The sequence below is a fragment of the Capra hircus genome, chromosome 1 (genome assembly GCF_001704415.2).
Source record: "Capra hircus breed San Clemente chromosome 1, ASM170441v1, whole genome shotgun sequence".
In the NCBI taxonomy this organism is placed as follows: Eukaryota; Metazoa; Chordata; class Mammalia; order Artiodactyla; family Bovidae; genus Capra; species Capra hircus.
Genome location: NC_030808.1, coordinates 152,617,275 through 152,631,356, shown reverse-complemented (window position 1 = coordinate 152,631,356; position 14,082 = coordinate 152,617,275). Strand labels below are relative to the sequence as shown.

The 14,082-nt window shown below is 41.3% G+C and overlaps 1 protein-coding gene across 7 annotated transcripts in view; it reads left to right on the top strand.

Annotated features, from left to right (window-relative positions):
- ANKRD28 (ankyrin repeat domain 28) overlaps window positions 1-14,082 on the top strand; it is a 210,187-nt gene that overhangs the window by 131,830 nt on the left and 64,275 nt on the right. For all 7 annotated transcript variants that reach the window (XM_018053043.1, XM_018053058.1, XM_018053035.1 and 4 more), the window contains exon 3: window positions 1,803-1,881. In XM_018053043.1, the coding sequence (XP_017908532.1) occupies window positions 1,803-1,881 (79 nt within the window). The remainder of the gene's footprint in view (window positions 1-1,802; window positions 1,882-14,082) is intronic.

Genomic DNA, 14,082 nt, shown 5'->3' with positions numbered 1-14,082 from the left:
TATGGAGCCAGTTATAATTATGTATTATACACATTTTCTAATAATTTTATAGAAATACATCTAAACCTTTTTAGAATTGCCTGTGAATATTTTTAACCCCTGTTTTGATTAGCAGTTTTTTTCCCTAATTTATTCTCATTCACCTAACAATCTTTTCTTAGTATAACTGGAGTATTGCCAAACTGGAAAATTATTGTGATGTGAAATTTTTCATTTTTTTAGTCTTGAAAGTTAACAATATTATCGTAATGCAAGAGACCCCCCCCCCCAAAATACCCGTTCTGCAATTGTTATTTGCTCACTTGCTCGTGTGTGGCCACACTGGGTCTGTGTTGCCGCCGCGTGGGTTTTCTCTAGTTGCAGTGCATGGCGGCTGCACTCTTAACTGCGGTGCTGGGGCTTCTGTGTTGCTGTGACTTCTCTTATTGTGGAGCACGGGCTCAGGAATTGTGGCACACGGGCTTAGGTGCCCAGTGGCATGTGGGGTCTTCCTGGACCAGGGATCAAACCCATGTCCCCTGCACTGGCAGGCGGACTGCCAACCGCTGCACTGCCAGGGATGTCCATGATACCTGCTTAAGAACTTTATTTCTCTTAATAGTCTAGAAGTCAGTGGTTCTTGGCTGTGTGGTGTTGGCGCAGCTTTGCTCTGCAAGATCATTCCGTATGTTTTGCTTAAGTCTTGTAGGATATTAGCCTACCTCTGCCTGGTCAAAGCTGGCACAGTTTCACACGTGCTGTCCAGGGTGAGGGAGGTGGGAAATGTTAGTCTTGGCTCTGGAGTAGTTTCTTTTAGGCTGAAGGTGTCAAAGTTGTGCTGTTCCTTCCTCCCACACATGATCTGTCCGCACTAAGTAGCAACGCTTCAAGGCATGCTAGGCGTCTGTTCTCTTGCTGGGTGGGTCAATAACCAGGTAAAACTTTATTCCTCTGGACAAAGAGGGAAACGGGCAAGGAAAAAAACTAATAATCTGGCTCAAAAACCAGTATCTAAAAATTTGGTTGTAAATTTCAAAATAAATATTTGTAATTGAATAGCTTTCTCAGATGCAGTGACTTCAGCAACACTGTTGAAACTTTAGATGAGGTATACTTTGAACTGAATCTCTAAATGTGACATTACTCTAAGATCCTGCTTCTCAAACTGGAGGATCTTATTGTTTGAGGCAAGAAGTATACACAGCTGTGCATTTAGATGTAGCTTCCATTTCTAGAGGAAGGTTAGAAGACTATGTATAGGATAGGAGTATATTTTAGAGCCAAAACCAAAATTGGCAGGAACTTTAAGAAAAACCTTAAGGTTATTTGAAGAGATAATTTCAGATCCCCAGAGATATTTTCTACTTTTGCCACTGTAGTTCTATGGAAACATTTTGATAGGGGCTTTCCTGGTGGGGAACATTTTGATAAGTGACCTTTTGGTTTGTTAGGGTTTGCTTTATAAACTGTGAAATTGTGGAAATATATTTGGGGGAGGTGGGCAAGTAGTATGAAGTAAAGGAAATTTTCCTATATATATTAGCAATATAGTCATCTTTATTCAAAGAAAGTCTAAGAAGCTATTGCTTTGTCATCTTAGATTTATCTTTTATTCTTTGCTATATTTTATACTATTCTTTTAAAGCCAAAATATATTTTTTAGGCTTTTCTTCTCCTAGCTAAGAAATACTCTGTTAATGGGACTTGCATACTAGAGTTGTGGAAGTAGTAAGCTATAGTTTATAGTGGATTTTCTTCATTTAAAGTATATTAAAGTTAACTTTATATTGAAATTTATGTTCCACCTTTCCTTCTTATCACAGGACAATGAAAAGAGAACTCCACTGCATGCTGCTGCCTATCTTGGAGATGCAGAAATCATTGAATTGCTTATTTTATCTGGTATGGCCAGCTCTGTGTAAGAGCACATCATGTATATTTTTGTCATTAATATTTATTAAACCTCACTATTTCTTCATATTTGTTAGACAACCTGAAACTTATTTGTTTATTCTAGAAGTAATGGTCTCACATTGGAAAACAAGTCACCTCCTTTGTGGAGCATATAGCTCTGAAGGAAAACAGGCTACAGATACAAGTAAACTTTACAGTATGTAAAATGAGATAAATGCTTTGGAAAAATGAAAAAATAGATCAGAATGCAGTCAGCCCTCTGTATTCACGGGTTGTGTATTCATGGATTGAACCAACCACAGGTGAAAAATAGACTGAAAATATGCCAGTGTTCCAGGGGGAAAATTTGAATTTACCATTCAGTGGCAGCTATTTACATAGCATTATATTCTATTTACTGCTATTTGTATAGTGTATTAGGTATTATAAGTAATCTAGAGAGAATTTAAAATATTCAGAAGCATATGTATAGGTTATATGCAGATACTATGACATTTTATATAAGAACTCTGAGCATCTGTGAGTTTTGATATCCACAGGGAGTCTTCCAACCAGTTTCCCTGTGAATGATGAGGGATAGCTATGATGAAGTGGGATAAGCATTATATAGCGTTAGGTGTTACACAAAGTAGTCATACAAGGCCTCATTGACCACGGAGTTACTGGAAGATGATTACAGTTCTTCAAGGAGGAGGTGATGGTAGCTTGGCGCTAGTCTAGCATTGGAGGGATAAGAAATTATATGATAGTAGGTATATTTTGAAAATGATGGCAGCAAGATTTATGTCTTTAAATAGCATATATTTAATTCTTTTTGAGGGCCTTTAAAATTTATTTTAGGAGATTGTACTTTATTTTTAACTTCTGAACTGTTCAAAACCTTATATATGAAGAAATTATATAACAGTCTCCTATAGAATAGCTCCTATGGTGGTCAGACTTCTTGCAAACCTAAAATAGGTGATCAAAGAGAGCTTAGAAATATTTTTGTGGTACCAAGATTATTTTACAATAATCTGATATTTATTGAGAAAGGATGCTTATGTTCAAATTCAGCTTGTGTTGTCAGATTGCATAGAGATATGCATAAGGCAGCTGGAGAGATAGTATCATTCCTTTGATATTTGGGAGAAGGAGCACTGAAGAGACATTCTGAATGAAAATCCTACTAAATAGTAGCCTGAACAGAATTTTTGCCATAATAAATTAATAAATTTTTTTACTGTGGTTTTTATAACAAGTTGCATGAGTGTATAGAGTTATATTAGGGTAGTGCAAACATAATTGTACTTTCAGACCATGAATTTTAAATCATTATAACTAGGCTCAAACACATCTTTATTAATCAAAATGTGAACCATTATAATCAGCACATTTTTGCCAATGAGAAATAAGTTTGTGTATTCGTATAGCATAAAAATCTGTGCTTCAGGGTTTGACAAACTCTTGGAAAGCATTTTCTGCCTCCAGCTGGTCGTGGAAGCATTTTCCCTGCAAAAAGTTACTGAGATGCTTCAGGAAATGGTAGTCGGTTGGCAGGAGGTGTCATGTGAATATGGCAGATGTGGCAGGACTTTTTAGCCCAGTTCAACTTGTGAAGTGTTGGTTGTGCAACAGGCGGTCAGGCGTTGTCGTGGAAAAGAATTGGGCCCTTCCCATTGACCGGTATCTACTGCAGGCGTTTCAGTTTTCAGTGCATCTCACTGATTCGCTGAGCATACTTTGCAGATGTAATGGTTTTGTCAGGATTCAGAAAGCTGTAGTGAATGGGCAACAGGCAGCCAAACAGTGACCACGACCTTTCTTGGTGCGAATTTGGCTTTGGGAAGTGCTTTGGAGCTTCTCGGTCCAACTATGAACACTGGTTTTCATTGTTTAGAATCCACTTTTTGTCGTACATCATAATCTGATCGAGAGATGGCTCGTTGTTGTTGCATAGAGTAAGAGAAGATGACACTTCAGAATGACGATTTTTTAAATTTTTGGTCAGCTCATGAGGCACCCGTTTATTGAGCTTTTTCACCTTTCCAGTTTGCTTCACATGTCAAATAACCATAGACCTGTCAACACTGAGTTTTTTTGGTAATACCTTGTGTAGTTGTAAAAGGATCAGAGCTGTAGTAATCAAAACAGCATAGTATTGACGTAAAAGCAGGCACATTGGTCAGTGAAACAAAAAGAGAGCCCCCAAATAAACTCATGCATATCATGGTCAATTAATTTATGACAAAGGAAGCAAGGATATATAATGAGGAAAGGACCATCTCTTCAGTAAATGGTTTTGGGAAAACTGGACAACTGTCTTACACTATACACAAAAATCAACTTAAAATGGGTTAAAGACTTGAGCATAAGAATCATACTCGTAAAAATCATACTCACAGACGAATGCATAGACGGTAAGACTGATCCTTGGCATCAGTCTTGGTGATGACATTTTAGATTTGACACCAAAAACAAAGGAAGCAAAAGCAGATGTTACAAGTGAGACTACATCAAACTACAAAGTTTCTGCATAGCAAAGGAAACCAACAAGGTGAACAGGCATCCTACAAAATAGGTGGAAGTAATTTGCCAGTCACAACTCACTCCAGTATTCCTGTCAGGAAAATCCCATGGACAGTCCATGGGGTCACAAAGAGTTGGACACCACTGAGCAGCTGCAGAGATGGGCTCAATAAAGCCCATTCATGCAAAGATGAGCTCAATAAAGGACAGAAATGGTATGGACCTAACAGAAGCAGAAGGTATTAAGAAGAGGTGGCAAGAATACACAGAAGAGCTGTACAAAAAAGATCTTCACGACCCAGATAATCACGAAGGTATGATCACTCCCACTCACCTAGAGCTGGACATCCTGGAATGTGAAGTCAGGTGGGCCTTAGGAAGCATCACTACGAACAAAGCTAGTGGAGGTGATGGAGTTGGGCTATTTCAGATTCTAAAAGATGATGCTGTGAAAGTGCTGCACTCAATATGTCAGCAAATTTAGAAAACTCAGCAGTGGTCACAGGACTGGAAAAGGTCAGTTTTCATTTCAATCCCGAAGGTTTTATGTTTTAATGGGGACATAATTGCAAGTTAATATATATAGTTTGCCATGTGATGATAATTGCTATGGATAAGGTAAAGGAATAGTATGTTGGGCGGGGATCAGTTGCTATTTGTGTTGGATTATGAGGAAAGAATTCAGGGACATACGAGGAGATAACTGAAGCAAATAAGGAAGAGAGCCTTGCGTATGGTGCAGTAACTTGGTGGAAATGAAGAGATTAATGAGAATGTATATCACAAAGTGTAGCATGTATGAAGGCAAGTGAAAAAAGCGGTAGGAAATAAAGCAGAGGTAGGAGCATTCCAATTAGGGGCCATTGCTTTGGCCCCTAAAGTGATGTGGAAAACCAGTGGAGGGACAGAGCCTGACCTGGGTTTTTAAAGGTTCGTTCTAGCTGTGGCTTCAGATTCTTGACTATGTTTTAAGGCATATCTATTTTGCTTTTTGTTGTTTCTAGGCTTTCATCTTTAACTGCTTTTTTCCTTTTCTCGATCCTGGTCTGCCAGCTCTCATCTCCTTGCATTGTCTTTCGTCTTTCTTGGAGCTCTTTGAGGTCTCTGCTCAGAATTTAATTTCTCTGCAGTTGTGTATAACACGTGCATGCTCAGCCACTTCAATGCTGTCTGGCTCTCTGCAGCCCTATGGGCTGTAGCCCACCAGGCTCCTCTGTCCATGGGATTCTCCAGGCATTAATACTGGAGTGGGTTGCCATGCTCTCCTACAGGGGATCTTCCCAACCCAGGGATTGAACGCGTGTCTCTAGTGTCTCCTGCGTTGGGAGGCAGGTTCTTTACCACTGGCACCACCTGGGAAGCCCCTGTGTATAATAGGTAGTTCACAAATTCTTCCTCTCCTTTCCTGGGATTACTTTCAAATATATTTACCTATTAACTATCTTGCTCAGTTTTCTCTGCCTTTGTATATTTTCGCTCTAGTCCCGTGCTGAATCCTTTAAGATTGTTGGTTGGTGGGATGTGACCTGACCAGGGATTGAACCTGAGCCCTAGACAGTGAAAGCACAGGGCCCTAACCACTGGACCTCTGTTATGTATCACTGAGGAATGTTTTCCCAGAGCATCTATCAGTAAAGAATAGAATAAGGAGGGGCAAAAGTGAGCATCCCTTGTGTTTATTTCTTTACCTCGCTCTCAGACTGAATGTGTTTTCTGTCAGTGCTGGTAGCTTAGCTTCGCTTATTCTTGATGGACTACAGACAGTTGGGTGACTGGCCGCAACGTGGATCATAGATTCTTACTTAGGTTGTGATCGATGGTGATTGATTCTTACCCTCAATTTCCAGCAGCTCTATCAAAAATAATGAGGGTGCTTGCTTGGTCTCTCACGCAGCGTCCTTAGCTTGTTCTTCTGTGGTATGAAGGGAGATTCTCCTGTGGATGACCTCGCGATCATCTGAAAGGGTGATAGGGATTCTGGGACGCAGACAGAGGAGAGAATGGGTCAGAAGGACATGCGCATCAGTGTGGCTTAGATGACTTCGTAGCTTTCCCGAGGATTGAAGAAGCTTCACCTGACGCCCTTCACTTGGTACAGATTTCACTGTATTTGGTAGAAATTCTTCATTCTTCTGTCTGTGAGTGTAACTGTTTGCTGCTTCTACTGAAGGTGGTGTTTCCTCCCCTTCTCTTTTGTATTTTGGCCAGTTAGGTTTGTTTTGCCTTTTCTGAGTAAAACTGCTTATTCCCTTTAACCTGCAGTCCAGAATAAATTCACTAGAAATCAGATATTTGTACATGATGCATCTTCAAGATTTGTGAATGAGGGGTATAACTTGACATGTTACATGTAATCAAACAAGTGTATTCACTGTAGAATCTATATTAACACTAGAGGTTAGTAGAATTAATTTTATGATTATTATTGAATGGGATGAAGTAATAGGAAGCAGTGAGTATACTCTCAAGTACTATGTTAAGCGTAGCTTTTTCATGTATGATCGCATTATACCGCTTTATCTCTAAAGATATTATTATCAATAAAGGAAACTAAAGCATTTAGCAACAGTTAGAACCAGACATAGAACAAAAGACTGGTTCCAAATTGGGAAAGGAGTATGTCAAGGCTGTATATTGTCACCCTTATTATTTAACTTATATGCAGAGTACATCATGAGAAATGCTGGGGTGGACAAGCTCAAGCTGGAATCAAGATTTCCGGGAGAAATATCAGTAACTTCAGATATGGGGATGACACCACCCTTATGGCAGAAAAGGAACAGGAACTAAAGAGCCTTTTGATGGCAGTGAAAGAGGAGAGTGAAAATGTTGGCTTAAAACTCAACATTCAAAAAATTAAGATCATGGCATTTAGTCCCATCACTTCATGGCAAATAGGTGGGGAGACAGTGGAAACAGTAACAGACTTTAATATTTCCTTGGGCTCCAAAATCACTGCAGATGGTGACTGCAGCCATGAAATTGAAAGATGCTTGCTCCTTGGAAGAAAAGCTATGACCAACCTAGACAGCATATTCAAAGGCAAAGACATTACTTTGCCAACAACGTCTGTCTAGTCAAAGCTATGGTTTTTCCAGTAGTCATGTATGGATGTGAGAGTTGAACTGTAAATAGAGCTGAATGTTGAAGAATTGATGCTTTTGAACTGTGGTGTTGGGAAAGACTCTTGAGAGTCCCTTGGACTGCAAGGAGATCAAACCAGTCCATCCTAAAGGAAATCAGTCCTGAATGTTCATTGGAAAGATTGATGCTGAAGCTGAAACTCCAATACTTTGACCACCTGATGCAAAGAACTGACTCATTGGAAAAGACCCTGATGCTGGGAAGGATTGAAGGCAGCAGGAGAAGGGGACGACAGAGGATGAGATGGTTGGATGGCATCACCAACTCGATGAACGTGAGTGTGACCAAGCTCCAGGAGTTGGTGATGGACAGGGAAGCCTGGCATGCTGCAGTACATGGGGTCGCAAAGAATTGGACATGACTGAGTGACTGAACTGAACTGCACTGAAAGCATTTAGAGATGCAATAACTGCCTGAAAATAATATTGCTAATAATAGCTAGAGCCAGCTTTCAGACCCAGGCTGTGTGACTGTGAGGTTTCTGTTCTTAGCTCTGCTACATTCTGAACCACTCTCCTCTCCTCTGCACTCTGCCCACCACCCCCGTCTACTTAGCGTGTAGTAGGATTTGTGTAGGCAGTGACTGGTTGAAGAACTTCTGTTTTAAGAACTTAACTTTCTGATCTCCTACTATAGATATTTTCTTGGGAGCTATTCATTTAATGCTTGTATTTTTGAAACCATCCCCAAGAAAAAGAAATGCAAATGGTTGTCTGAAGAGGCCTTCCAAATAGCTGAGAAAAGAAGAGAAGTGAAAGGCAAAGGAGAAAAGGAAAGATATACCCATCTGAATGTAGAGTTCCAGAGAATAGCAAAGAGAGATAAGAAAGCCTTCCTAAGAAAACAATGTGAAGACATCGAGGAAAACAATAGAATGGGAAAAACTAGAGATCTCTTCAAGAAAACTAGAGATACCTAGGGAACATCTCATGCAAAGATGGACACAATTAAGGACAGAAATGGTAGGGACCTAACAGAAGCAGAGGATATTAAGAAGAGGTGTCAAGAATACACAGAGGAACCATACAAAAATGATCTTCATGACTCAGATAGCCACCATGGTGTGATCACTCAGCTAGAGCCAGACATCCTAGAAAGTGGGCCTTAGGAAGCATCCTATGAACAGAGCTAGTGGAAGTGATGGAATTCCAGCTGAGCTATTTCAATTCCTGAAAGATGATGCTGTGAAAGTGCTGCACTCAATATGCCAGCTAATTTGGAAAACTCAGCAGCGGCCACAGGACTGGAAAAGGTCACTTTTCATTCCAGTCTCAAAGAAAGGCAATGCCAAAGAATTTTCAAACTACCACACTATTGCACTCATTTCACATGCTAGCAAAGTAATGCTCAAAATCCTCCAAGCTAGATTTCAACAGTACGTGAACTGAGAACTCCCATATGTTCAAGCTGTATTTAGAAAAGGCAGAAGAAACCAGAGATCAAATTGCCAACATCTGCTGGATCATCAAAAAAGCAAGAGAATTCCATAAAAACATCTACTTCTGCTTTATTGACTATGCTAAAGCCTTTGACTTTGTGGATCACAACAAACTGTGAAAAATTCTTGAACAATGGGAATAACAGACCACTTTACCTGCCTCCTGAGAAACATGTATGCAGGTAAAGAAGCAATAGTTAGAACTGGATATGGAACAAAGGACTGGTTCAAAATTGGAAAAGGAGTCCATCAGTGCTGTATATTTTCACCCTGTTTGTTTAACTTCTATGCAGAGTATATTGTGCTAAATGCCACGCTGGATGAAGCTCAAGCTGGAATCAAGAATGCGGGGAGAAATATCAGTAACCTCAGATGTGCAGATGACACCACCCTAATGGCAGAAAGCAAAGAGGAGTTAAACAGCCTCTTGATGAAGGTGAAAGAGGAGAGTGAAAAAGCTGGCTTAAAACTCAACTTTCAAAAAAGGAAGATCATGGTGTCTGGTCCCATCACTTCACGGCAAATAGATGGGGAAACAATGGAAACAGTGACACTTTATTTTCTTGAAAGTCATTCAGTTATGTCCGACCCCTTGGACTATACAGTCCATGGAATTCTCCAGGCCAGAATGCTGGAGTGGGTAGCTATTCCCTTCTCCAGGGGATCTTGCCAACTCAGGGATTGAACCCAGGACTCCTGCATTGCAGGCGGAGTCTTTACCAGCTGAGCCACAAGAGAAGCCTAAGAATGCTGGAATGGGTAGCCTATCCCTTCTCCAGCGGGCTTCCTGACCCAGGAATCAGGGTCTTCTGCTTTGTAGGCTAATTCTTTACCAAGTGAGCTATCAGGGAAGCCCCTTAGTGTCAATAACGCCATCTTAAATGGTATAGTGCACCAGCTTGGGGCGGTGGGGTGGGGATGATCCAGCATCACAAGTGGAAAAGCGAAAGTGTACTTGCCTTTTGCTCATTCTACTCCCAACCTCAAAACAGAATCTGAAGCTTTGACCCTGGCTTTGGTAGTCAGCCAAAGGAAAGCATTATTTCCAGTTTGGGAAGAGTGCTAAAATACTTGGCTGCTGGCCCAGCTCGCTGGATATGGACTGTCTCCTCTGTGGCTTAGGAGCAAAGAAGAAAGCTATGCTCTGTAAGCAGGAGTTTTAGAAAATTATTAGTGAGACTGTGATTATTACAGCACACAGGAGAAGAGAAATAACTTCACTAGTGTCAACTATCAAGCTCCTTGCCCAGATCAGAAGTTGATAACTTTGTGTGAGGGGTCATCCAGGCAGTGGCAGCTACTCATCGTGACTCCTTCAAGGTGGTAAAGCTACAAAATAGGTGACTGGCAACCTGTGGGCTGCATTTGAAGAACCCTGACATTGAGTATAGTGATACTGCCTTATTAAAGTAGGGTAGGGTATTTAATAAGCATGAAATAGTTTATTCTGAATATTTCAAAATAAAATAGAATATCATCACTGGAGATGGATCATAAGATCATCTGCCATAGCCCTTATTTTACCCTTTCCAGTATTCTTACGTGGAAAATTCCATGGACAGAGGAACCTGGCAGGCTATAGTCCATATGATCGCAAGGAGTCAGACAAGACTGAGCAATTAATACATTCACTTGTTTTACTGGTAACAGGTTCAGAAATCAAAGAATTGGCAGATCTTGGTGAGTAAACAGATCAGGGAGAGAGCAGATGAATTAGTCTTCTTGCAGAGAAGACCCGAGAGACCTAGAGTCAGGTGGGACACTGGTGATTTGAATGCCTGAGTTCAGAGAACTCACTTTGCAGAAACAGGTGCTCCCTATGGTGTTTTAACCTGGGGCCTCGCCAGTCCATCCTCAGGGAGATCAGTCCTCGGTGTTCATTGGTAGGCCTGATGTTGAAGCTGCAACTCCAATACTTTGGCCACCTGATGCAAAGAGCTGACTCATTTGAAAAGACCCTGATGCTGGGAAAGATTGAGGGCAGGAGGAGAAGGGGATGACAGAGGATGAGATGGTTGGATGGCATCACCAACTCGATGGACATGGGTTTGGGTGGACACCGGGAAGTGGTGATGGACAGGGAAGCTTGGCGTGCTGCAGTCCATGGGGTCACAAAGAGTCGGACAGGACTGAGTGACTGAACTGAACTGACTAGCCTCCCTAGAGAGAGAGAGAGACTTGTGCGTGCATGATGTGGTCATGTACACACATGCACAAGGAGACTGCATTTCATAAAATGAAGCTCCAGGGGTAACAGGGCGCAGCTGCGGGTCACAGCCTGCTGATTAGAGCCATTATTAGATCACAGGTCTTCCTCCTGGGCCCCTCCGTCCACAACCCGCCTGTCTCCTCACCTGTGCAGACCTCTCGGGCCGCACTGCTGGCAAGAGCCCATGATAGACTGATGTAGGTGAACCAGATTTTTTATTTTTAAAAATTAATTTGTTTTATCTCCAAATGAAGTAGACTTTTATGTAATTCTGAAAGGACTCTTACCTTAAGTATCTTTAAAAAGCTGTTGTTTCTGAGTGTATTCTATGTGTATGAAGTAGTAAAAGGAAAGATTGGTGAAAGGAAGATTATGTGGGTTTTTCCATCTAATATAACTGTGCTACCAAGTCTAATCACATCTCTAAAAAGGTAAATCCAGACTCAGATATTTTATGTGGCGTAGGTTCTGGCCGTTTATTTTTCTTAAAGGAAAGCTCAGCTGATCTACTAGGAAAGGGGGGATTCTAGTAAAGACTGTGTGTGATTTGCACAGTTGAGCATAGCCAGGGTTTAGGGAGTTATGCTCCTGGTTGCTCAGGAGGCTCTCTGTGGGTGTTGGTTTGCAGTGGTCGTTGGTGATGCCTCCTCAGATTGCTGTCTGGTCTTGCTTCCAAGCCGTACCTCTCCTACCGCACGGCCTCCCAGTAGCCTGATTTCAGCAGTTGAGACAGTGCTGCTATGTTCTGTTCTGTTCTATTTTAGTGATTGAGAAATAGTAAAGAATCTTTTCTTAGTGACTTACGGTGTTCCTTTTACATCACAGATACTATGCACTCTGCCAGGTAGAGAGCCTGTGATGGAGCCCTCAGAGCTGTTACCTTTGGTTTCATTTCTCTGTAGGAAGACTGTTCTGTGTTGTAAGTGGATAGGATTTCCTTCTCTTTCCCTCCCTCCCCCTCCCCCCTCCCCCTCCTCCCTCTGCTTCCTCCCTCCCCCCTCTACTCCCCCCTCCCCCTCCCCCTCTCCCCTCCCCCCTTCACCCCTCCTCCCTTCCTTCTCCTGGTCCCTCTCCCTCCTCTCTCCTTCTCTTTTGCCTGTCTTCATCTTCTTTGTGGCTAGTCTTCAGCTGTTGGATTAGTTGCTTTACTTTGGAAATGTCTTTTCCATTACTGGAATTACTTTGTAATTTGTTATATGAATATGTAACTAATTTTGGCACTCTCTGTGTGGATCGGACGTCTGGTTACCTTCGGAGAGCTCACAGGAGATGAGTTCTGGTAGCCTGGATGTCTGATTTGCCCTGCCATGTTTATTACTCTTAAGCCATTTTTCATTGTGCACCCAACTGCTGCTCTTATAATGCACATTGCCATGTTTGTCTGTTAATATATAAAGCACGTGCTAATTAACCCATGTGGGCAGGGGAATTTGTTGTATTATGCCCTTAGAGGTAGCCCAACCATTTCTCACATGACCTTTAATTTCCAAGGGATTAAAATATCTAATTAGTGTTATTAAAAGAAATATGATTTAATGGAATATAAGTGTCTTCTGAGAAAGGATATGATCAGATGTCTAAAATTCCATTGTGTTGATCTTCCTGAAGTATCTTTAGAATCTTCAAAAAGAGCAAGCCGAATTTTTTATCAGGTTGTCTACTAGTTGCTAATGGCAGCATGATGTATCCTCATTAAGCCACTAGTGAATTATTTGTTACAACCGCTCATGTTTTTGATAAAATTAACTTTGACTTTGTTATTAAAAGAGAAAGATGATTTAATTAATTATTGTAACTTAAAATGGAAGAATGAAGCCAGCAGGACTTCTTACTTTGGGCTGCCAAGTGCACCATAAAAACTAGATTTTCTTCGTTCACTCGTCTATCTGATAACCCATTTCCAAAAGAAAGACTATTTTTACCTTCTTCCTACTTTGCAACTTTTTTCTTTGTACTTAAAGCCAAATCTTGGAGTGTTTTTTATTTCCTCATCAGTAAATTTCACTTTCTAAATATATAGTATTTCTGTTTCATTTCCAAATTAAAGTGGACACACCTTTAAAGCCGCACAGCTCCGCGCAGCTGCTTTTGCACCCTAGTTCCCCTCACATCATCCAGGTCCCAGCGTCCCCACTGCCAATACAGACAGACGGGCAGCCACCATTTTTGATGGCTTTGCTTTCCTCCAGGGTTTCCTTATGTAAATATAGATGTTTAAATCTTCCTTTTTCTATGTAAAAGCAAAGAACATTATTTATTACAGTTCTTATTGCTGTTTCCACTTTTCGTTTCTCGGATCTTTATCAGTACACAGACGTCATCCTCATTGTTTGTGACAGCTACTCTCTGTTTCCTTGTCAGTTAATACCTAGGGTCAGACTAATGACCCTTCTCATTTGTGGAGACTCAAAAACATCTTCTGGCCTCTAGAAATTCTCTGCTTCTACCTTTCCAGGGTATTTGTGTCTTCTGAGTGTCTATGTCACTACCCTTCAGGCATAAAATGCCAGGACCTGCCCTTCTCCTGTGCACATAAATACAAAATCATAGAAAGAGGTGCGGGGATTATAGACAACCAAGGGGTGAATAGGGAGAAGGAAGGTGCCCCTCACGGTCTAGGGCTCCGCCTTCAGGGGCTTGTGTTCTTACCCAGAACAAACACCGGCTTTATTGTGGTCAGGAAGGTCTGTGTTCACCATTTTGGCCTCCAGAGAACTTGGCTGGTAGTTGTTCGGATGTTTATTACATGGATGTACACACTGTCTCTGGCTGTTTTATTTTGCTGACTCCCCTTCTTTCTCCCACAGCCTTAAGCAGTCTTGAAAGCTCTCCTGCTGGTTCAGGATTCTTTCGAGTGTTCTGCTGGTTGGCCCTGCCCACACAGTTCAGC